At 32.8% G+C, this 25065-nt stretch overlaps 2 protein-coding genes across 2 annotated transcripts; one reads left to right on the top strand and one right to left on the bottom strand.

Annotated features, from left to right (window-relative positions):
* Positions 1-6657: 6657 nt before the first annotated feature.
* Positions 6658-12377, bottom strand: LOC139527244 (large ribosomal subunit protein mL63-like). Its single transcript, XM_071322574.1, has 3 exons — positions 12220-12377; positions 10703-10814; positions 6658-6880 (listed from the first exon to the last, which is right to left on the bottom strand). Exons 1-3 carry the CDS (start codon positions 12288-12290, stop codon positions 6713-6715), a joined length of 351 nt encoding a protein of 116 aa, XP_071178675.1. The 5' UTR covers positions 12291-12377; the 3' UTR covers positions 6658-6712.
* Positions 12378-12386: 9 nt separating this feature from the next.
* On the top strand, positions 12387-24828 carry LOC139527243 (large ribosomal subunit protein mL44-like). Its single transcript, XM_071322572.1, has 10 exons — positions 12387-12507; positions 15595-15718; positions 16339-16425; positions 16669-16769; positions 17236-17311; positions 20383-20467; positions 20913-20984; positions 22090-22238; positions 23659-23741; positions 24590-24828. Exons 1-10 carry the CDS (start codon positions 12414-12416, stop codon positions 24772-24774), a joined length of 1056 nt encoding a protein of 351 aa, XP_071178673.1. The 5' UTR covers positions 12387-12413; the 3' UTR covers positions 24775-24828.
* The last annotated feature ends 237 nt before the right edge of the window (positions 24829-25065 follow it).

Genomic DNA, 25065 nt, shown 5'->3' with positions numbered 1-25065 from the left:
TGTCATATCTACAACAGGATTTACATGGGGTTCTACTCCATTAATTAGGAGATAACTGTATTGTATTTTTAGCTCCGACGGCATCATTTGGAGATTTGATGGTCGCAAATGAAGTTTACTGGCGACGCATATGCCATCTGCTCTTGCGCGTACGTCCCATAGCATCAATTGTAATTGATGCCATGTAAATAAGTGATGTTATCCAATCAAAATGAACTTTACAAACGTTTTTGCATTAGAATTATCATTAGTTGTTGTAAATTAGATATAAATTTTGATGAATGCTTTGATGGATGGATGCAAAAAAATCTTTCAACCATGTTCAGTACAAAACATGTTAATGCTATAAGAACCTTGCAATGTATTTGTCAGATGAACTAACTCACATGATAACAATCTGCAGAGAGACAATTCAAGGTTTTATTTGAAAAAAGTAGTTGTGGTATAATTGATCACAAGTCAACTATCCACCGAAGACCCAAAAATGATGATGTTAACAACTACATGTACCTGAATAGCCTTCGTCATTAAGCCATGTTCAAACCATATAGAAAGTTTGAGAGACTCTGGCATTACAAAATGTGAAAGAATCCAAATTATAAAACTGACAGCCTGGATTATGCTTAAAAGATTAAACTATAAACAATTAAAGCAAAAAAGCATCCAATTACACCCATTTGAAAACAGACATCTGACTTGGTGCAGTCACACAGAGAATTTGTTTTTGTTTGCAACACATTCAAAACAAACAACCACTGGATAACAGGCTCTTGACTTGTGGCAGACCCATAATAAATAATGTGTTTTAGTTGAAGACAAAAAAGTGGAGAATTTGTCTATGGGAAACAGGTGACGCTCCGCTTGCATATAATGTTATAAAGGGACATAACTAAAGAATAGTAAATTAATGCCACCTGAATTCTATGTTTTATGGTAATAAGCATTGTGTATAAGTTTACTGGCATTTGGTTGACGCTATCTTAAGAATAGAGAGCTGAAAAAAAAATCAGCCATCTTTCAGCTTATAAAAAGTAAAATCACAAAAATACTGAACTCAGAGGAAAATCTAATCGGAAAGTCCATAATCACATGGCAAAATCAAATGACAAAACACATCAAAAACGAATGGACAAGAACTGTCATATTTCTGACTTGGTACAGGCATTTTCAAATGTAGAAAATGGTGGATTAAATGGGCATAACCTGTCGGTAAATGGTAAAATTGACACCACCCGAAATTGAACTTGATCTGAGTTTTGTAGTGTAAATAAGCATTGTGTATAAGTTTTATAACATTTAGTTGAGGAAGACTAAAGTAAGAAAGAGAACAGAAACTAATTTTGGGACAGACGGACAACCAACTGTAACACTTGATGTCCCCTCTGCCACTCCCAGTGCATAAAAAGCAACATTTGAATAAAAGACTCCTTAAAAAGGGCAGTCACTTGAAGAATGCATTTTTTGTTGCAAGATGTTTAAAACAAACAACCATTGGAAAGCAAGCTCCTCGCTTGAGGCAACATTAAAAACAAAAGCTTGAGTAATATGAACTTCATACAACATAATAAATATCTGGTGTTTTAAAAAATTTCTTCCCAAAGGTTATCTACAGAATTAAGACTTATACTGTGGATTTATTAATATTTGTTGAGTACCAATTTTTGTGGGTATATAGGAAAAACGAATTGTAATGTTCAACGAATAACAAATTTCCTAAGGGAATGTGTGCAGACTTTGACAAAACTATGAATTTATACATTCACAAATAAGCAAGTTTTCCTAAAACCATAAAAATTGGAACATAGAAAATAAATGAATCCACAGTAACTGGGTTTGTACATGTACTAAGGGAGCTACCATTTGATTTTTAAAGGAGGGGGGTCTTAGGATGAAAAATTTTGTCCTGCATTTTTTTTTAGCTGTAATCTCTGTCCTGCCTTTTTATTTTTCACTCTATTCGGTCCTGCCTTTTTAGCTCACCTGGCCCAATGGTCCAAGTGAGCTTTTCCCATCACTTTGCGTCCGGCGTCCGGCGTCGTTAACTTTTACAAAAATCTTCTCCTCTGAAACTACTGGGCCATATTAAACCAAACTTGGCCACAATCATCATTGCGGTATCTAGTTTAAAAAATGTGTCCAGTTACCCGGACAACCAACCAAGATGGCCACCATGGCTAAAAATAGAACATAGGGGTAAAATGCAGTTTTTGGCTTATAACTCAAAAACCAAAGCATTCAGAGCAAATCTGACAGGTGTAAAAAATTTTATCAGGTCAAGATCTATCTGCCATGAAATTTTCAGATGAATTGGACAACCCGTTGTTGGGTTGCTGCCCCTGAATTGGTAATTTTAAGGAAATTTTGCTGTTTTTGGTTATTATCTTGAATATTATATATAGATAGAGATAAACTGTAAACAGCAATAATGTTCAGCAAAGTAAGATTTACAAATAATTCACCATGACCAAAATGGTCAGTTGACCCTTTTAGGAGTTATTGCCCTTTATAGTCAATTTTTAACCATTTTTCGTAAATCTTAGTAATCTTTTACAAAAATCTTCTCCTCTGAAACTACTGAGCCAAATTAAACCAAACTTGGCCACAATCATCATTGGGGTATCTAGTTTAAAAAATTAGTGGCGTGACCTGGCCAACCAGCCAAGATGGCCGCCACAGCTAAAAATAGAACATAGGGGTAAAATGCAGTTTTTGGCTTATAACTCAAAAACCTAAGCATTTAGAGCTAATCTGATAGGAATAAAATTGATTATCAGGTCAAGATCTATCTGCCCTGAAATTTTCAGATGAATCAGACAACCTGTTGTTGGGTTGCTGCCCCTGAATTGGTAATTTTAAGGAAATTTTGCAGTTTTTGGTTATTATCTTGAATATTATTATAGATAGAGATAAACTGTAAACAGCAATAATGTTCAGCAAAGTAAGATTTACAAATAAGTCAACATGACTGAAATGGTCAGTTGACTCCTTTAGGAGTTATTGCCCTTTATAGTCAATTTTTAACCATTTTTCGTAAATCTTAGTAATCTTTTACAAAAATCTTCTCCTCTGAAACTACTGAGCCAAACTAAACCAAACTTGGCCACAATCATCATTGGGTATCTAGTTTAAAAAATGTGTGGCGTGACCAGGCCAACCAACCAAGATGGCCACCACGGCTAAAAATAGAACATAGGGGTAAAATGCAGTTTTTGGCTTATAACTCAAAAACCAAAGCATTTTGAGGAAATCTGACATGAAGTAAAAATTGTTTATCAGGTCAAGATGTATCTGCCCTGAATTTTGCAGATGAATCGGACAACCTGTTGTTGGGTTGCTGCTCCTGAATTGGTAATTTTAAGGAAATTTTGCTGTTTTTGGTTATTATCTTGAATATTATTACAGATAGAGATAAACTGTAAAAAGCGATAAATGTCGGCAAAGTAAAATCTACAAATAATTAAGTCAACATGACTGAAATGGTCAGTTGACCCCTTTAGGAGTTATTGCCCTTTATAATCAATTTTTAACCATTTTTCGTAAATCTTAGTTATCTTTTACAAAAATCTTCTCCTCTGAAACTACTGGGCCAAGTTCATTATAAATAGAGATAATTGTAAGCAGCAAGAATGTTCAGTAAAGTAAGATGTACAAACACATCACCATCACCAAAACACAATTTTGTCATGAATCCATCTGCGTCCTTTGTTTTATATTCACATAGTCCAAGGTGAGCGACACAGGCTCTTTAGAGTCTCTAGTTTTTTTAGTTTCTCCTGACTTTTTTTTACCTTAATTGTTATCCTGCCTTTTTTTGTTAGCAAGTGTCTCATCCTGCCTTTTTAGCTCACCTGGCCCGACGTCGTCCGGCGTCGTTAACCTTTACAAAAATCTTCTCCTCTGAAACTGCTGGGCCAAATTTAACCAAATATGGCCAAAATCATTATTAGTGTATCTAGTTTAAAAATTGTATCCGGTGACCCGGCCAATCATCCAAGATGGCCGCCATGGCTAAAAATAGAACATAGGGGTAAAATGCAGTTTTTGGCTTATCACTCAAAAACCAAAGCATTTAGAGCAAATCTGACATCGGGTAAAATTGTTAATCAGGTCAAAATCTATCTGGTTCAAAATTTTTATATGAATCGGACAACCCGTTGATAGGTTGCTGCCCCTGAATTGGTAATTAATTTTAAGGAAATTTTGCTGTTTTTGGTTATTATCTTGAATATTATTATAGATAGAGATAAACTGTAAACAGCAAAAATGTTCAGCAAAGTAAGATCTACAAATAAGTCAAACAAGACCAAAATGGTCTGTTGATCCTTTTAGGAGTTATTGCCCTTTATAGTCAATTTTTAACCATTTTTCGTAAATCTTAGTTATCTTTTACAAAAATCTTCTCTGAAACTACTGGGCCAAATTAAACCAAACTTGACCACAATCATCATTGGGGTATCTAGTTTAAAAATTGTTTCCGGTGACCCGGCCAACCAACCAAGATGGCCGCCATGGCTAAAAATAGAACATAGGGGTGAAATGTAGATTTTGGCTTATAACTCTGAAACCGCAGCCTTTAGAGCAAATCTGACATGGGGTAAAATTGTTTATCAGGTCAAGATCTATCTGCCCTGAAATTTTCAGATGAATCTGACAACCCGTTGTTGGGTTGCTGCCCCTGAATTGGCAATTTTAAGGAAATTTTGCTGTTTTTGGTTATTATCTTGAATATTATTATAGATAGAGATAAACTGTAAACATCAATAATGTTAGGCAAAGTAAGATTTACAAATAAGTCAACATGACGGAAGTGGTCAATTGACCCCTAAGGAGTTATTGTCCTTTATAGTCAATTTTTAACAATTTTCATAAAATTTGTAAATTTTAACTAACATTTTCCACTGAAACTACTGGGCCAAGTTCATTATAGATAGAGATAATTGTAAGTAGCAAGAATGTTCAGTAAAGTAAGATGTACAAACACATCACCATCACCAAAACACAATTTTGTCATGAATCCATCTGCTTACTTTGTTTAATATTCACATAGACCAAGGTGAGCGGAGCCTCTAGTTTTTTTACTCAAAACTCCTGTCCTGCTTAATTTTCCAAATTTCATCCTAGCCCCCCCTCCTGAAAATCAAATGGTAGCTCCCTAACATGATGGGTGACAGATGTGAACCAGAATCTGCTTACCCTTCTTGAGCACCTGCCAACATCATTAGTTTTTGGTTGGGGTTATTTTTGCTCAGTCTTTTAGTTTTCTTTGTTGTGTTTTGTGTACTGTTTTATTTGTCTGTTGGTCTTTTACTTGTTTAGCCATGGCAGTTTCAGTTTATTTTAGACTTATCGAGTTCGTATATATATTCCTTTTGTATCTTTCATCTCTCTCTCCAAATCAAAACATTCTAAGCAAGAAAACCATTATTCACTGTAATCAAAGCCTCACTCTCACTCATCCTCTTCGTGCCTGTCAGCACATAAGGCCTCAACCAGTACTCGCCACATTTGCCTGTCTTTTGCCTTCTTCTCGATCTCCTTCCAGGTTTTCCCAAGGTCTTTCATCTCTGATTCTATCATTCTGCACCAGGTCTCTTTTGGTCTCCCTCTTTTTCGTCTACCGTCAGGTGATCAAAGCCTAACAGTATCAAATTGGATATAAGAATAGGGAAAATTACGGAAACATATCTATGTTAAATATGATCATCTATGAGTGCACGCAAGAAATGATTGAATCATAAAACAAAAGCCAATCTACAGTGTAAGTTTGTTGTACATGTACGAGCTTTGAGTCGGTAGATTTATTTTAAAGAGACATTATGACATACCTCTTGCAGAACTTTACCTCGTGAACAAGCATATATAGATTTTTTAATATAGATTAGACTTGGTTTTCCCGTTTGAATGGTTTTACACTAGTAAATTTGGGGCCCTTTATAGCTTATTGTTCGGTGTGAGCCAAGGCTCTGTGTTGAAGGCCGTACATTGACCTATAATGGTTTACTTTTATAAATTGTTATTTGGATGGAGAGTTGTCTCATTGGCACTCACACCACATCTTCCTTATGTTTAAAAATCCAGTTCCATTACTCATTTTAGACTTTCTGAATAAAAATTATATGTTTGCAATATTTGCAACTGGACATAAAACATCCATAAATTCATCTATTTATGTCCAATAATCTCTATCATTTTGAGAGAAAACACTTTTGTACTAAGTTCTCTTTTTTTCGATAATAAAATTTTTTCAGATATTAGTCTTGCTGGTCCAACTAGAAACAGAATTTTTATACAGAATTCCGAATGTGTTATAACTAGACAATTCAGACCAACTTTTATTTTAAATTCATCAGCTAACATTTAATAAGAGGAAATGAGAGTTTAAAATTATTTGATGAAAATGACCAATTGAATAGGATTTAATATTATTTCCAAAATCAGACAAACACCTACTTTTTTGCAATATCTGTAGGTTATAGTAAAACTACAATAAATCCGTGGTAAATGGTCCATGTCCAAGAATGAAACTTTCCTTTCTACCCTCTTACAATCATTATAATGGACTTGTCCTAACTAGACCTATTAAAGACATACAAAAACACATCAACTTGAAACTAAATACCAAAGTTTCATCAAATTGATTATGAAAATGTCCAAAAAATAATTACATAGTATTTTTATTCAATTGTATAAAATGAACAAATTTAAATTATCTTCATTCCCATGATTTTTTTATATTTAAATGTTTATAATGTTCTTCCAGATAATGGATTCGTCTGTCTTTTGGTTTATTCCATCTTTCTAGTGCAGCTTTCTCCACTTCTCCAAGAATTCTTGCCTCATTTGTAAATCCTAATGATTCCATGTGGCCCTCTTCCTCTTTCTGAAAGTATCAATTTAGGATGATTTTTAAGATATCCCTACTTTATAATTATGGCCATAATTTTTAAAAAAATGTGATGATCATGGTAGTGGATCTGACACAGATATGTATGACAATATAAACAAGAGGCTCTCAAGAGCCTGAATCGCTCACCTTAATTCTTTTGGTTAAATCTCTCATCAATGATTATTTTGGCTTTTCAATTTATTTAAATATTTTTTGGATCGTCCTATTTTCTTCAAAAGCCAAAAAAAATAATCATTTTCTCCTATGTTCTATTTTAGCCATTGGAGCTATGTTTCTTGACATACAAGGAAATAAAATATAAAATTTATACTAGATACTCTGAAACTCATTTAGCCTAAGTTTGGCTGAAATTGATACAGCAGTTTCAAAGGAGAAGATTTTTTAAAGTAAGTCAACATGATGAACAAATTGTGAAAAAAGTCTTTAAAGGGCAATAACTCCTTAAGTGGTCAATTTTGGTCAATGTGACTTAATTGAAGATCTTACTTTGCTGAACATTATTGCTGTTTACAGTTTATTTCTATCTATAATTATATTCAAGATAATAACCAAAAACAGCAAAATTTCCTTAAAATTATCAATTCAGGGGCAGCAACCCAACAACAGGTTGTCTGATTCATCTGAAAATTTCAGGGCAGATAGATCTTGACCTGATAAACAATATTACCCAACGTCAGATTTGCCCTAAATGCTTTGGTTTTTGAGTTATAAGCCAAAAACTGCATTTGACCCCTATGTTCTATTTTTAGCAATGGCGACCATGTTTGTTGATAGATCATAACTTCGGATACAATTTACAAACTAGATACCCTAAGGAACATTCAGTTAAAGTTTGGAAGTATTTGGCCCAGTAGTTTCAGAGGAGAAGATTTTTGTAAAAGATTACTAAGATTTACGAAAAATGGTTAAAAATTGACTATAAAGGGCAATAACTCCTAAAGGGGTCAACTGACCATTTCCGTCATGTTGACTTATTTGTAAATCTTACTTTGCTGAACATTATTGCTGTTTACAGTTTATCTCTATCTATAATAATATTCAAGATAATAACCAAAAACAGCAAAATTTCTTTAAAATTACCAATTCAGGGGTAGTAACCCAACAACAGGTTGTCTGATTCATCTGAAAATTTCAGGGCAGATAGATCTTGACCTGATAAACAATATTATCTCATGTCAGATTTGCTCTAAATGCTTTGGTTTTTGAGTTATAAGCCAAAAACTGCATTTGACCCCTATGTTCTATTTTTAGCAATGGCGACCATGTTTGTAGATAGATCAAAACTTCGGATACAATTTACAAACTAGATACCCTAAGGAACATTCAGTTAAGGTTTTGAAGTATTTGGCCCAGTAGTTTCAGAGGAGAAGATTTTTGTAAAAGATTACTAAGATTTATGAAAAATGGTTAAAAATTGACTATAAAGGGCAATAACTCCTAAAGGGGTCAACTGACCATTTCCGTCATGTTGACTTATTTGTAAATCTTATTTTGTTGAACATTATTGCTGTTTACAGTTTATCTCTATCTATAATAATATTCAAGATAATAACCAAAAACAGCAAAATTTCTTTAAAATTACCAATTCAGGGGCAGTAACCCAACAACAGGTTGTCTGATTCATCTGAAAATTTCAGGGCAGATAGATCTTGACCTGATAAACAATATTACCCAACGTCAGATTTGCCCTAAATGCTTTGGTTTTTGAGTTATAAGCCAAAAACTGCATTTGACCCCTATGTTCTATTTTTAGCAATGGCGACCATGTTTGTTGATAGATCATAACTTCGGATACAATTTACAAACTAGATACCTTAAGGAACATTCAGTTAAAGTTTGGAAGTATTTGGCCAAGTAGTTTCAGAGGAGAAGATTTTTGTAAAAGATTACTAAGATTTACGAAAAATGGTTAAAAATTGACTATAAAGGGCAATAACTCCTAAAGGGGTCAACTGACCATTTCCGTCATGTTGACTTATTTGTAAATCTTACTTTGCTGAACATTATTGCTGTTTACAGTTTATTTCTATCTATAATTATATTCAAGATAATAACCAAAAACAGCAAAATTTCTTTAAAATTACCAATTCAGGGGCAGTAACCCAACAACAGGTTGTCTGATTCATCTGAAAATTTCAGGGCAGATAGATCTTGACCTGATAAACAATATTATCCCATGTCAGATTTGCTCTAAATGCTTTGGTTTTTGAGTTATAAGCCAAAAACTGCATTTGACCCCTATGTTCTATTTTTAGCAATGGCGACCATGTTTGTAGATAGATCAAAACTTCGGATACAATTTACAAACTAGATACCCTAAGGAACATTCAGTTAAAGTTTTGAAGTATTTGGCCCAGTAGTTTCAGAGGAGAAGATTTTTGTAAAAGATTACTAAGATTTACGAAAAATGGTTAAAAATTGACTATAAAGGGCAATAACTCCTAAAGGGGTCAACTGACCATTTCCGTCATGTTGACTTATTTGTAAATCTTACTTTGCTGAACATTATTGCTGTTTACAGTTTATCTCTATCTATAATAATATTCAAGATAATAACCAAAAACAGCAAAATTTCCTTAAAATTACCAATTCAGGGGCAGCAACCCAACAACGGGTTGTCTGATTCATCTGAAAATTTCAGGGCAGATAGATCTTGACCTGATAAACAATATTACCACATGTCAGATTTGCTCTAAATGCTTTGGTTTTTGAGTTATAAGCCAAAAACTGCATTTGACCCCTATGTTCTATTTTTAGCAATGGCGACCATGTTTGTTGATAGATCAAAACTTCGGATACAATTTATAAATTAGATACCCTAAGGAACATTCATTTAAAGTTTGAAAGTATTTGGCCCAGTAGTTTCAGAGGAGAAGATTCTTGAAATAGTTTACGACGACAGACGACGAACGACAGACGACGGACGACGACGGACGCCAAGTGATGGCATAAGCTCACTTGTACCTTTGGGACAGGTGAGCTAAAAAGATGTGGTATGATTGCCAATGAGAAAACTCTCCGTAAGAGACCAAATGACATAGAAATCAACAGCTACAGGTCACTGTGGTGCCTTCAACAATGAGCAAAGCTGTTCAAAAATTGTCTTACTCTACATTAAACAAACTTTGAGACCTATGATGTATAGGATAGAACAAATGGAGGTATGTTCAAATCTTTTTACAGTATACTGTATAGTTCTCAAATTTTGATGCATTGTTTCTCATCAGCATACTGTGCACATGTATTTTCACAATTTTCTTTAAATACTGACTGCATACCAACCTAGTATTCATAATTGGAGACTAACATAACATTTTGCTAAATGTTTTTATTTTATAGCTATAGGCCACGCAAAACTACATTACAGTTATCTTTTAGAGTGAAAAATGCATGAAATGCAAACACAGCAATTAATTAAAATACTTAAATTTACATCCAGCAATGTTGTCGTTAAATGTTGAGTTCACGAATATGACCTACCGATTTAGACTACTGACCGGCTTTGTAATAATATGAGCACGGCAGAAGCCACAAGTGGAGCAGGATCTGCTTACCCTTCTGGAGCACCTGAGATTTACACCCCCCCCCCCCCCCCCCCATAGTCTTATTTTTCTATGTTGTGTCTCGTGTAGTAATTTTTGTTTGTTTGCCTTTTTCTTTGTTATATAGCCATGGCATTGACAGATTGCTTTCAATCTTTTGAGTTTTTAATGTCCCTCTGTTTCATGTATCTTGTACCCCTCTTTTAAACATGTTCAGTTAAATACACATTTGATTGAGAAAAATGGTACTTACTTCTGTCAGGTATGGTTCAGACAAAATCCTTTCATTTTCTTCATTCATCAAGAACCATTTCAGAGCTCTCTCCTTGTGTTGAGGGTAAATCTTTGGTATTATTTTGTTTTTGCTGTAAAAAATATATAAAATTAAAGCATGTTAAGCAAGGTGTTAATGTTAAGTGCTCAAAACTATATATTTCCTTCTTGGATTCCAACTTTCTTGGTTTTCATGGGTACAGATAATCAACAAATTCAAATGTTCAACAAATTATATGTTTTCCACAGCATTACATACAATCATCATGATCATGACAATGTTGTATGCGAATTTTGACAAAACCATGAAATCAAATATCCACGAAAATGCAAGATGTCCTCAAACCACGAAAATTGATACCAACGAAAACAAATATACCTGATGGAAAGTACGTTATAACAGTACAAATGATGTTTAGAAATAGAAAAAAAAACAAGCCACCTTTGGGAGATTTCTAAATAGTCTGAGATTACTCTTGACGTGCAACGGCTGTTTTACTGTCAGAGTAATCTCAGACATATTTCCAAATAGTGATACAGTGTTTAACTATAAATCAAATAGGATGGTAATGGGGGTGTCTTCATGACAAATGACGGTAAAAATTCCTACCAAATAATGTTTTTAAACAGTAATTTTTGGTGCAAGACGATAAAATATGCACTTTCTTTTAAACGATAAAAAAATCAAATGATTTTGACGAATCATGTTAAAAAAAAATCCAAAAATAACATGAATAACAGTACCGATAATTATCTGATTATTTGAGACTTCTGACAAATCAGATTTGTAAGGGGTCAGTAGTGAACCGTATAACAAATTTATCACTCTGCAGGGCATTTCCCGCTGCATTTTGTAGAAGAAAAAAAATGAAATACAACAACATCAATAGACGACGTCACCATTAACAGTACTAGGATGTGACGTCATGAGCTTCCTTAGTCCAGATAATCATACCGTCTGCTGTGGGTATTTTTGATTTTGACTTTTTGGATCCCACATTGATGCAGGAAAAAAATTAAAAAAGCCTTGCCAGACGTCATAATTATTTGGACTAGACCTTCCTATGAAATACACCTTATCGCTAATCAAGGCTGACCCGGCCGCTTGAACTTTTGACGCATACAACAATCACTTTTCCATTGTAGCGTCAGATATTTTGTATTGTGACGTCAAAGTTTTACGGGAACCTGTGTGATATCCAGTATTGGCGGACAAATAGCGATAAGGTGTATTTTGCTAGCCCCCTACGGATTCATAAGGGTCACCATGTGACAATGTGTGATGGTGCTAAACCAATCATAAAGTGATATCATATTTTACCAGCGGGGTGATAATATCTAGGATGAGGAATAAAGTTACATCATCTAATTTATAAAAGGTAAGCTTGGTTTAGGAACATGTGTCTCTGCTAAGACTCTGGTTTCTATTTTTAATTCTTTTTAAAAAGCATTGCAAAATGTGCAATAATCGGTCTCTTATCTTATATGTGCTATTACCCTCCATATAGCAATCCAGGAACTTTCTTGTATCTCTTAAAAAATCGAAATACAACTCGAGTAAGCTGCATTTTATTCTTTCATTTCATACTTGCTTCGACCTCTACTTTTTCTACTGTTGCCTTAAAACGGAATGATTGTTTCACTTCGCTCTTCATTCGGGAATAAAAAAATAGGTACCAGTATTAACAAAAATGGCCGCCTCCATTCGATTGATCAGCCACTGCAGAATTTTATCACGATTTTGCAATAATATTAGCATTTCTTCTCATCTTACAAGCTTTCAAGGTTTCACACTTTCTTGTATTTTTATAATATATCAGTTTGCACGTAACAGAATAGAGCATTTAAACATGGAAGTGTCTGTTTTGGGGATTTATATGAAAAAGGGGGAGGGTCTGCGGAACAAGTCAAATCGCAACAGGTCAATTCGGCACCTGTAGAAAAGTCAAATCGGCACCTTTCTAAAGTCATTTCGACATATGGTAGTTCAACTGGCAACTAATGTTTTTCTTGTCGTTTTATTTCCCTTTAAGGCTTTATTTGAGAATAATTTTATTTTTTGGTGGGCCTGATACTTCCGTCACTGAAAGCTAATTAAGCTCAACATACGGGAAACATTCAGGCGGCAGTGTTAACTTACTACTTAAAAGCTTTATGTTTTAGAATTTGGAAGACATAAATACCGCAGACTTTGTATATAGATGCCTTTTATCATTTTGTATATATGTTATCTGATTATGAAATTTCCATCTGTCATTTGTCTGTCATATGATATGTCCAGATGCCTTTACAGTGTTCTCATTCGAGGTACTGGTGTTCTCCCCAGAATAACAAATAGAACCATGGAAATTAACAGCACTGGTTTTCTAAAAACAAATAGCACCATGGCCCCAACATTCTACTATACATGCTATAAAATCATCCAACATTTGTCCAAGCTTCATTTGTAGGACCATCATGACCATGGTAGAAAATAAAGCACCAGGGTCATGAGGGTAGTCCCAGTCTGCACCAAAAACTTTTTCAACTACTAGTCCTAAGATCAATATTAAGACCAGTGATATTGTTTGCCTTAAATTAGTGGAGAATAAAGGCTTTTTCCCCTGGAGAAAAATCCCAATTTGAAAAAAAAATGGCTTAAAATTATTCCCAAAAAGACAACTTTTTTCCCAAACAATGCAGTCTCAGTAGTAAATGTGCATGAATACAAACTGAAAAACACTCATTTAAACAATTTCTTGCCTAAAATGACTATATGTGCACATTTGAGGGTCTATTTATGTATCATCACTGACAAAATGGGGTGTTATTTTAAAGCAGGGTTTGACTCTTGAAAATGGGTCTGTAAATATAAGTTTCAGTGGTCAAATTCATGGTTTATTTTAAATTTCCCAATTTGATGAAAATTATGCATAATTTCCCAATAAAAAAGGGTAGAGGTAGTTTTGAAAAAAGCCAACAATATCACTGAAGACATTTTTCTTATTTGTCCAATCAATGTTTTGCATAAAATCACTAGTCCGAATTTTACTAGTCTGGGGCATAAGACTAGTGGCTAACTGTACAGACTTGGGTACCATGGTGTTTTAATGTCTGGGGGCTCGGGAGAACACTGCCTTATGTTGTGAAGTTTCATCTGTCATATGTCCAATTTGTCTTATGTCATGAAGTTTTCATCTTTCATTTTTCAATTGCCTTTGACCTCATTTTCATGGTTACATGTGACAACTTGAATTTATAATTATGTTGAAGGCAATAGGTCATCATCTACATGTATATTTGGTGTATGAAATGATTGTAAGGTATATACGTCTGAGTGAAAGGTATCATCTGACCTTGACTGCTGAAAATAACTACCTGGGTCCAGGGATATAAACAGATCCTGATTTGACTAGTCACTCAACTGACTATAAACAGGTGCTGATTTGACGAGGTGCCAAAGTGACTAGAATTCAGGCTGTGGGTGAGACTACATTTGCCTAAAGTCTTAAAGGTCAATGACACTAATATCTCATTCAATTGTGTGTTAAACAGATCTATGTTATCTGTGAAAGAGAATGATTTTTTATTGAGAGATTTTTAAAATAGCACCAGCACTCGCCATGTAATGACAAGTAGCCAAATTGCCAATCTAATATGCTACACACTTTTGGTTTTATATTAACATGATTAAGATGCTTTTGGTTTTATATTAAGATGTCATGGGATTGGGAATGAAACTAATTTATTAAGCTGTCAGGGGTACCGGTATGTCTCTAACATGTATTTCATTATCTAACATGTCTAACACCTGTATCCATGATTTGAAAATTATTTCTGCTTTATGAATATTTCAAATGAACTGTAAAAACTGACAGGCTCATCTTGAAAGTAAAAGATCATTTCTGCATCCATGCAAAAAGTTGTTTTTAAATGAAATCCTCATCTTTTAACCAATAAAAAAATCTTGTGTGTGGAAAGAATATCAAGAAGATGTTATAAACACTTACAGTCAGGGGTAGGCTACTTGTACAAGTAATTTTTATTTACTTGAAAAAGTAATACTAATATACTTATATAAGTAAATTTCTCGGATACTTATACAAGTGAATTTTATTTACTTGTATAATTCATACATTGTAGGTAAAAAAAAAATTAGCTTGGTTATGTCCATAATACATTCAGATTTTTTTTACTTGTGTAATCGAAAAAGTCATATTTTCTTTTCTTGAATTCTTAGGATTTCTTTGCTCTAGTAGAATTTTCAATTCGTCTGCCCTTTGCAGATGTCGTTACTTATCATTTAAGTGTAATTTCATGAACAATGAAAATCTCATTAGTCTGAACATTATCTTCAGAACATTGCTCATTTACAAGCCCCCACAGAGCAACTTCTGAAGATCTTTGCACAACTAGTTTCTTTGTTGAATTAATGAGATGAAACATTGAACTTTATTAAAAAAAATTATGAGCTATCCTGAGAAAAATCATTAAAGGCATGTTTTTACTTCTCAAAACTTGAGAATTTTTTTGGGATTGTAAAAGCAATTCACTTGTAAATACAAATGAATTTTTGAGAAAATTAAGGGGAGATTATTCAAACATTATAATTAACTTATATAAGTATATTTTTTCACCTTTTCGAGTAAATAAAGATGACTTGTACAGTAATACCCTTGACTAACTTACTGAAGTGTTTTCTAATCACTTGTTTCAGTGTTTTTAAAAGTCTGTGTCTATTCATGTCTATTTTTCTGATTGAAAAAAAGAAGAAAGAAAAATCTGCCCTCAAACATTTAAACACCTCAGCTACCTGAAGGTTAATACATTAAATTCTGTATTAATATTTCTTATGATTTTTATTTCTAATATAAATGATGATTTGTATTCTAGGATGTATAGTAAGAAGGGGATTAAATAATTCCAGAAAATATACACCTATGCTGAGAGAGTTATATAAAAGACGAATCAAGGCTGGACCAGAACCTGAGCTTCATCCCTCAGATGGAGGATGCTGGTAATAATTTTATAGGAGTTTTTAATTTGTTTAACTTCTTTTAACCTCTTGCCAATCTGTTATAATAAAATTGAGAACGGAAATGGGGAATTTGCCGAAGACTTAAACAGCATAAAACAGCCAAAGACCCCAATGAATCTTCAACATAGAGAAAAATCCCGCAAGCCAAAGCAGCTTTGAACAGCTAGCCCTTCAACTTAAAATAAGCATATAAAAGTATACAATTTGATAAAATGAAGGGCTGAAGACACAAAGAGGACATTTTATAAATCATAAGTCGAGAGAGAAACTGATAATGCCATGGCCAAAAAGAAACTGATAATAGGACAACTGATGTTTAAAAGGCGTTTACCAAAATTATCATATTTCTGTACATTGTACATGAAAAATCCAAGAGGTATTTTTTAAAACAACTGATAAAAAAACTGCAAAATTGATTTATAGTTACATTGTTCTTGTTGGTCCTGTAATCACAGTTGACCGTTTGTTTGGTGGTAAATAGGCCAGGTAAGACAAGCTATGTCATATTTTGTAGAATAAGAAGAAACTCATTGTTGCAGTTAACACATGTAACTTGTGAATTAATCATTTACAACTTTTTGCAATATCTTACTTTTAAGGAATTACAATTCAGAGGTATATGCATTTGGAAAAAGATACGGAGAAGAATTTGATGAGAGCCTCATAAGGAAAGCTTTTATTACTAGGTAAGTCAGAGATAAATCTGGTTTGAATTTTCTGATATTGTTCCACATATAGTGGGTTGGGATTTTTATGCCCCAGCGGCAACAAAGCCCATTGTAAGTGTGTACTTTCCAAAAAATTAATTTCTGTTCTCTAAATTAAGTTTTCCCAATACAAATTTTATAAAATTAATACATGATACGTATTATTTTTCACTTATCTGTATATACATGAAATATCTATTATTTTTTTAACATTTTTTTCAGTGACTATCGTCAGGCTGAAGAAGAGAGCAGACGACAGCTTGGTATTGATCTTGAATCAGTCCCAGTAGGTGTGGTCGACAACTCTGAATTAGCACAGAAAGGTGAAGAACTATTTTTTTTTATTATGAAAATAAAGGGATGTTATATGACAATCATTCACCAGGTACTATTGGATTTATTCAACTACAGGTCACTGTATGGCTTTCAACAATGCGAAAAACTCTTATTGAAACTTTTAAAAAAATTAACAAAATGTGAAAGAAATCAAATAAGAAATGCTACTGCCTGATTTTTGGCAAAACAATGAGTAAAAAAGAAATATGACAATCTATATTTTTTTTAAACCTGTTTGGTGTCTTCTTAGATTTTTCTTATTTAATTATTTCGAAAATTTGAAAGATATGAAGTACTTCCATATTTTCATCCAAAATCAAGTATTAACTGTTGTATTTAAATTTAAATTCTTCCAAACCTATGAAATTGTTCAGCATGTTCAATATAGTAAAATGAGGATATGAATGATACCACTATATTGTGACTTATAATGTTTATATATTGTCTTTTTAGGTGAACAAATAGCATCCAGATACATCAAAGCTTATCTTAGACATAGCTATCCAATGATGTTAGAAGAAGGCATTCAGTAAGATTATTTATTTGAGGGGCATGAAAAAGGGGGAGTGTCTCAGTCCTATTTATTTAAATGAAGGAAAGGGTAGTCGAGGGTCATAAGAAAGGGGGACCTATTTATTCAGATGAGGCAAAAGGTAGTAAATTGAGTAAATGGTTGAACTATATGAAACATAATTCTTAAAAAGCAATCAAGATACAGATTATCATAAAAATAAAAAACTTGCAGTATACAAGGCAATTTTAAAGTACCTTTATAAAGGGCATATACAACAGTTTATTTCTGATGGTGAGAATTTTTTCCCTTTAAGATATTTCATTCTTCACTTGACAGAGAATCAAAATTTGCCAAAAACAATATATGTTGTCGATTTCGTTTTTGCAAAAAATGCTGCTGAAACTTGAACATTTTTGCAATTTTGGAGTAAAAAACGTGTTTGATTTAAAAAAAATAAATATGATTTTTTAATCAACATATACATATTTAATAGGGATCAAATTGAAGCAAAACAATTCAAGATGGTTAGAAAAATCTAACTTTACCATTTAAAGTATTTATTATTTCTCAAATAAAGCCAAAAACGTTAGATTTTCCCCAAAAAACGGCAAGAAATGAACATTTGAAATGCACATTTTTGATTTTTTTAAATATTTCTAACAGTGTCGATTTGGCCAAAGTCAGATATGTTATACTTTCAAAAAAATGGAACGTTATAACCTTTTGAAAAATATTTGTCACCATACTCATTTTCGAGAAAAATTGTTTACTCAATCCCTTCCGTAAGCCTCACAAAATGCGCCAAAAATTAAGACGTTTCGGTAAATTACATTATATTTCCCCGCTAATTTTTGAAAGGCAGTGCGACATTGTGGCATGCAGACAAGTGTATTTATACACTGTGACTTTGTTGGGTAGTTGTCTCGATAGCACTCTATCGCATCTTCTTATTCATAATGAATCAGTATCTGGACGAGATAACAATTCAGTTAGTTTTTATTAATATTGTGTTTGTCAAAATTATGAAACCCGGGTGTGAAACATACAAACCTAGGAATTACTAACTATTAAAATAGTCCTTCTGGTATTTTTCATCTCTCTTTTAAAACAAAAATATTACACGTTGGAAATCTGTTTATGTGTTCTGGTCTATAGTTCAAAGCAGGGTTAAATTTCATATTTTATTTCCATTTGATGTTTTTGTTCTGAATATTCATTTAATATGCCAATTGACGTCCGTCATCCATTATCATTATTTATTTAACCGTTACCTTACAATGAAGCGTTTTGCTTATACTGATTTATATTACACCGTTTATAATTTCACATATCGAAATTAATATAGAGCACGTGAAATTTGCAACCAAACACTTGTCTAAAAACTCACTGACTCCGTATTATTTATTCATGTCGCAGTTTCGAGCTTTTTTTATTCTTTATAGGCTTCTAGCTATAACAAAAAGCTGTATGTTAACTCTTAGTGTTTTTGAATTATATGTGTTATTCGGTTGCTGTACACACGTTGAAAAACCATCTAAATAAATGGTTGAAGGGATACACGAACTTTGAATAACATCCCTAAACAACAACAAAGGTCGCATGAATTGCAGTTGTAGATAAAAACAAAAACTTTAATTTACAAAACAGATCAGTAAGACAATAACTTGAGAATAAACGAAAGGGCCGAAAAAACTAGCCTGACTGCCGTTGTTTTATGCTTCAATATATGAGTTATTACATATACCCATAGAATTGTTTTCTATTCTACTGCCCTCCACCTTGTTTGGCTGCTTACAATGTAACCACTAATGTAGACTACTAAATTATTATTGATTATCCAAACAAATGAATTCAAAGAGAAAGATGCGGAAAGAAAATCTAAAATTTTCGTTTAAAAATAAAATATAAATAATAATAAAATACCAAAACTGGAAAACTGTTTGAGACAATTATCAGTTGAAAACTAATAATTATGCAATTCCCTATATGAAACTTATAAATTGATTTCTCCAGTGGCAAATATATCACGCATATTTACGACGAGGCGAAAATGGATCTGAAGTAAATGATTGATACATTAATAAGAAGTATATGCTAGCAGTGAAACGTATGGCGTGCTAGAATAAAGTTGAATAAAATCAAAATCTTGTGTTAGCTATTATTTTATTTTTCTCAAAAAACCAATTTTTTCATCTTTCTCAAGTAAAACCAAACTTTGAGTTTTCTATCCCGAATGACAAAATCTCAGAAAAGTTTGGTAAAGAATTAATTACAATTTGCATTATAATGCAATAATAAATCATTACGCATTTGTTCTCTTTGTTCTCTACTGTATTGAAGATAATTTCAATAAAACGGAAACTTAAGTAAGTATGGTCTATAATGATCAAGATAATTGCAGTTCTTTTACAATAGACCAAGAGGACAAAGATTTGATTTCTATTCCTGTTAATATTCTGTATGTCTTTTTGCCGATTCCCGCTGTGTCTTTTCCTTTGAAGAAAGAACCCGCCCTTTCCAGACGGCCATAGCAATATCAGTGGTGATTCCGTTATGACGTCGTTGAAACAACGTTAAATTACGGGAAACAAATTAACGACGTTTACGTTTGTTATTACCTCCCTTGAAACTGTTGGATATGCCCTTAAGTTTACTTTCATCTATTTTTGAGGTATTGAACTTATACATGTGAGTTTGTCATTTTCCACTTGTGGAATGAGAAGCACATTTCCCAATCTGTCAAATACCTACTTCTGTTTACCAATACTTTTGAATTTTCAATACATTAAATAAACATAAATAATATCTTTACATACATTAAATAAACATAAATAATATCTTTACACATGTCTCCAATACTTATGTTTAGAATGACTTTATAATTGCTCAATTGCTCAACAATGATAAGTTGTAATAATCAAGCAATATTTGGATCTGTCAGACACCTGCTTCCTGTTTTCCAATATTTTGAATGGCAAGTGGGGATATGTTTATCCTTTTATTCTTTTTGTTTATTTATTTATCAAATAAAAAGTAATTTAATTGTAAAAAGCCTCAATATGTATAACATATCATTCATTTTTCAGAGCTGTACATGATTATCTAATGGATGACCAGATGATATACCATATAGCTAGTAACTTTGGTTTGACAGACCTGATAATGTCAACAGTTAGTATTTATATTGTTGGGATTTCATATGTTTTTGTTTGAGATACTGTGTCAAATGATGGGTGTTTAGTAAGGTTGCAATAATGTTCATTGATTCCACCAGTTCATGATTGATCAGGTGATGTTAGGAATGACAACAATTTTGATATGAAAATTGATTTCAATATGGAATATAATTTGACACAGGGAAGACTATTGTAGGCAGTATATTTTCTGTATAACCACACTGTATCGTTTCTGTTTTTAGGTTTTAAGTGCTTATCCTAAATACAAGATGACCAAGATTTGAAAATAACTATACATGCTATAGTGTAGATCTAAGATTTTTATTGAATATTCATAAACAGAATCCAAAACACAGTAGTATAAGAACAATGTATAAGAAAGAGCAAAATTACAGTATTGTATAGAATTGGATATATATTTCATATCCTTTATATTTCAGAATTACCCACCAGAAGACCACACATACTGTACTGCATTTAAAGCAGTTATAGGTGCCCTTGCTGAAAGTCAGGTAACGTTGATAGATAATAGAAGTCGTGTAAAAGTATATTATAATTTATCACATATTTTGTACTGATATGTACGTTTTTGCATGGCCAATAATAGCCGGAAGTCAAGGTTGGTTATCAGCCCTCGGGGCCGATATCGATATCAGCCCTCGAAATCCATATCAAGCCCCCGAGTTTAACTTCCGGTAATCTGTCAATCAAAGGCTATTAGTTAACAAGTTGAACACAATGAAAAGAAATTTAAAAAGTTACAAATGTGCTGTAGAAGAAAAAAGTAGAAATCACAAAAGTTCCCGTAAAATTTTGACGTCATGAAGAATTTAGAAAATATATGACGCCACACTGGAATGAGTATCGATATAGGATTCTTCCTAAGCATTTTTTAACATTTGTAATTTAACACTTTAAAGTCGTTTAATATTTGCAATTCTTAGAATTAATATGTTTATTGTTAATTATTTCTGACACTTTTCACAAAACGTTGTTAACCTACTGTGATATGAACTTTTTTTTAACTCACATTGATACATTTATTTTTTTGTTTTCGTTGAATATCTTTTGATTTTTGATGAAATAATTTGGTGTAAGCTATTTGTTTTCTCCTGCTTGAAAATATGTGATAAATAGATTATAACATGTCATTTTCCATATGGTCCATATGGTCCATGGTATCAGTCCATGACCCATATCAAGCCCTCGGGCTAAAGCCCTCTGGCTTGATATGGGAGTCTAGGGCTGATACCAGGGCCATATGGAAAATGCCATGTAATACTCTATAAATATCTGATTGTAATAGTAATGTTTCTTATCAGACTAGTTAGGTTTTTCCATGTAGAGATGCCTTTTGTCATGTTATACTGTTTTAATTAAGTGTTGGTATTCTGTGAGACTTGCAGAGATTGACAGCTTAACATATTTTAAACACAATAGACTAAGATATTTCTTCTAGATTATTTGTCGGTATGCTACTGTATGTGTTTCATTGACAAATGCCTCCATCTCTATTAATTTCTAAATTTCACTTTTGATAATTAATATTTAATGTTTCTTTGAAGTGTAGGTACTGTCTTTCCTTCAGTGTTCAATTTGATGTTCTGTGTTTTTTAGAATGAAGAGAGGGCAGGGCTGTTTGTCAGAGATTTTGTAGTTGCTCAGTTAGCTGGTAAAAATTTGATGGAAATATGGGATGTGACAAATCCTATGGGATTGTTGTCATCTGTATTGTCTATGCAGGGCAGAGGTCCACCGGAACCAAGGTATGTTCATAAGCCTTTATATAAAGCTAAACAAATTTCTAGTTATAACATAAAAGCTGAATATTTTCTAACATTAGCCACCAGAGTTTAAAAGAAAAGGGATTTTTAAAATCAAATATTGAATCTTATGTTTTGAATAACAACATTGTAGTTTGTGTTTAGAATATACACTTTAAATTGTTTATACAGCCATTAAGTGACAAGAAATTCAGTAAAATTCAGGGCTTTCCAAAGTAGCCGGTACCTTCAAGTGCCAGCTACTTCACTGACAAAAATATAAATTCAAAAAGGAAATGTTTACATGCAGCCGAGAGACGTATTGTCGCAAAGTCGAGGTCAGGATAAATAAGGATGAAAGTTCAGTGTTTACCTTGGGCTAAATATAGTTCACATGAATTCAGGTCACTGATTGGTTGTCAATTTAAGTTCGGAAGGCATTGTTTCTTTTCAAAGATAACATGAGAGATGTTCCGGTGGTCATAGAACGATAACAATAGAGACCTTCCGATGGTCATTAACTCTTTGGTTTTGACTTTTAGAACGTGAAGACAATCAGATAGGATGACAATCTTATGTAATGGAATAATATCAGTCAAATAAAAGAAAGTGAAGTAGATCATGTTGTTCAGAATCTGGAAACAGTTTCTTTTGAAGTTCATTTTTCAAAGCCCACGTGGTGTTCAGAGAAATCAAGGTCAAAAACGAAAGTAGAATATTGTCGACTTGACCACAAATAAAAAATATTTATGTATGATTTATGTATCCGACTTATTGAACAGTTTACAAAAAAAGATGTCAATGCTTGAGAAATAATTGTATGATTTAAATACGTGTAACAGTCTTTGGAGAAAAAAGGGGTGTCATTTGTTTACAAATGCATGTAGCTATGCTAAATAAATTGATCAAGATTTCTAACAAATCGGATTATTATATAAATAAAACTCTTTTAAAGCAAATGAATTTTAAGCATAAGGTAAAGAAAATTAAAAAAACAAACCATGAAATTAGGTGCCAGGAGATTGCGAGAATGCAGGATTTTGCTCTATATATGCCAGAGCTTCTAGGGGCCTTGAGCAGCCCCAGACCCCCTGCCATAAAGCACCAAGCTTACAGCTTGGTGATACCGACTTCGCCAAATGCATCTTACAGCCACCTATAACTGTAATTTAGCCTACTTCTTCAATTTCAAGGGAAAGCCCTGAAAATTACCCCAAATTTGTTTTTAACTGAGTTGTACATTATTAGGAATTATATAGAGCATAACTGTCACCCAAAAGACATTTCAACAGTAAGTGCATTTTGTGTTTACATATTCACTGACAAAATATTACTTTAAACAACACTTGTATGGATTTTAGATTACTATGACAGTCAGCATCTGCCACAATGTTGTCTTTGTATCATTTTTTAATTATTTTAGATTACTATGGCAATCAGCTTCAGCCACAATGTTGTCTTTGTATCATGTTGGAATCTATAGTGATAAACAGCTGGTTGGAAGATGTAAGTGTATACAGTATTGATAATACATAGATTGTTTTGAAACAGATGTATACCTTTCATGATTTCCCATAGAGGACTATATGACTAATTGCTTGTAGCTTAAAATCCTTATACACTAAGAATCATTAAAAAACTTTTTTTTTAACCCCAGGAAATCTATCTCACTTGGAATTCACCATTGCTATTTTTTTCACAGACCACATTACCATATAGATATAGGAAGATGTGGTATGAGTTCCAATGAGACAACTCTCCATTAAGTACCAATTTTATAAAAGTAGACCATTATAGGTCAAGGTACGGCCTTCAGCACAGAGCCTTGGCTCATACCAAACATTAAGCTATAAAGGGCCCCAAAAATTACTAGTGTAAAACCATTCAAACGGGAAAACTATTGTTCTAACCTATATAAACATGATAAAAGACGAGTAATGAGAAATTATTATGAACCACATCAACGAATGTCAGGTTCCTGACTGGAAAAAACATTTTACTTTATAATTATTTTTCTTTGAATCATGAAATCTTTCTCAATTAAATTCATCATTGATATTGTTTCCACAGGCCACATGACCATGTCCTATTATGGTTACATGTATATTTTTAATTTTTTTTCAATGCGATGACTTCATTTTCATGATTTTTACCTTAACAAAAATCACCATGTAAATAGTTTGCAGTATTTTAACATTTAGAAAGATATTAATTGAAAGTACTTATTCTGATATGTTCTATTTTTCTCAAAAACCAACACAAATTAAAATATGATAACAATGACACCTGTTTTAATTAACAAATGTTACATTCCTCATATTTTTCATTCAAAATTCAAATTTGTTTTATTTCAGCACCAGGTGAGACATTGCCAATAGCAGAAGAAATGGCTGCCAAGGATGCCTTGTCTAAATTAATGAACATTTCACTTAATGCTAAACCATTACAATTTGGTGAAAAATCAGAAAATTGGAAATTTGACTTTAATCAAAGAAATCAAAGTGCTAGTGACTTACTCTTGACATCAACAAGTAGATAACTCACGAAAGGTTGTACATGTATTGTGTGTATATTGAATAAATTTAACCTCAAATGTATGAATTTTTTTTTTTCCAATGTAAATTGATTTTTAATGCACCACTTGTGAGCTCTTTTCATCATTTTGTATGTCCTCTGCTGCTCCAAATATCTGTCAAAATACATGCTATGTTATGATAGTTTAAAATTTAATTAAATCATCATCATGTTAGAAACAAGTCCTTTTTGTCTCGCCTGTTATAAAAGTTGGTAGGATGAGATATTATATGTTATTTAGGTCTCAGACAAGGTA

This window comes from Mytilus edulis, chromosome 6, assembly GCF_963676685.1.
Source record: "Mytilus edulis chromosome 6, xbMytEdul2.2, whole genome shotgun sequence".
Classification (NCBI taxonomy): Eukaryota; Metazoa; Mollusca; class Bivalvia; order Mytilida; family Mytilidae; genus Mytilus; species Mytilus edulis.
Note: the sequence above shows the minus strand (reverse complement) of the source record. Positions and strands in the feature narration are given on the sequence as shown.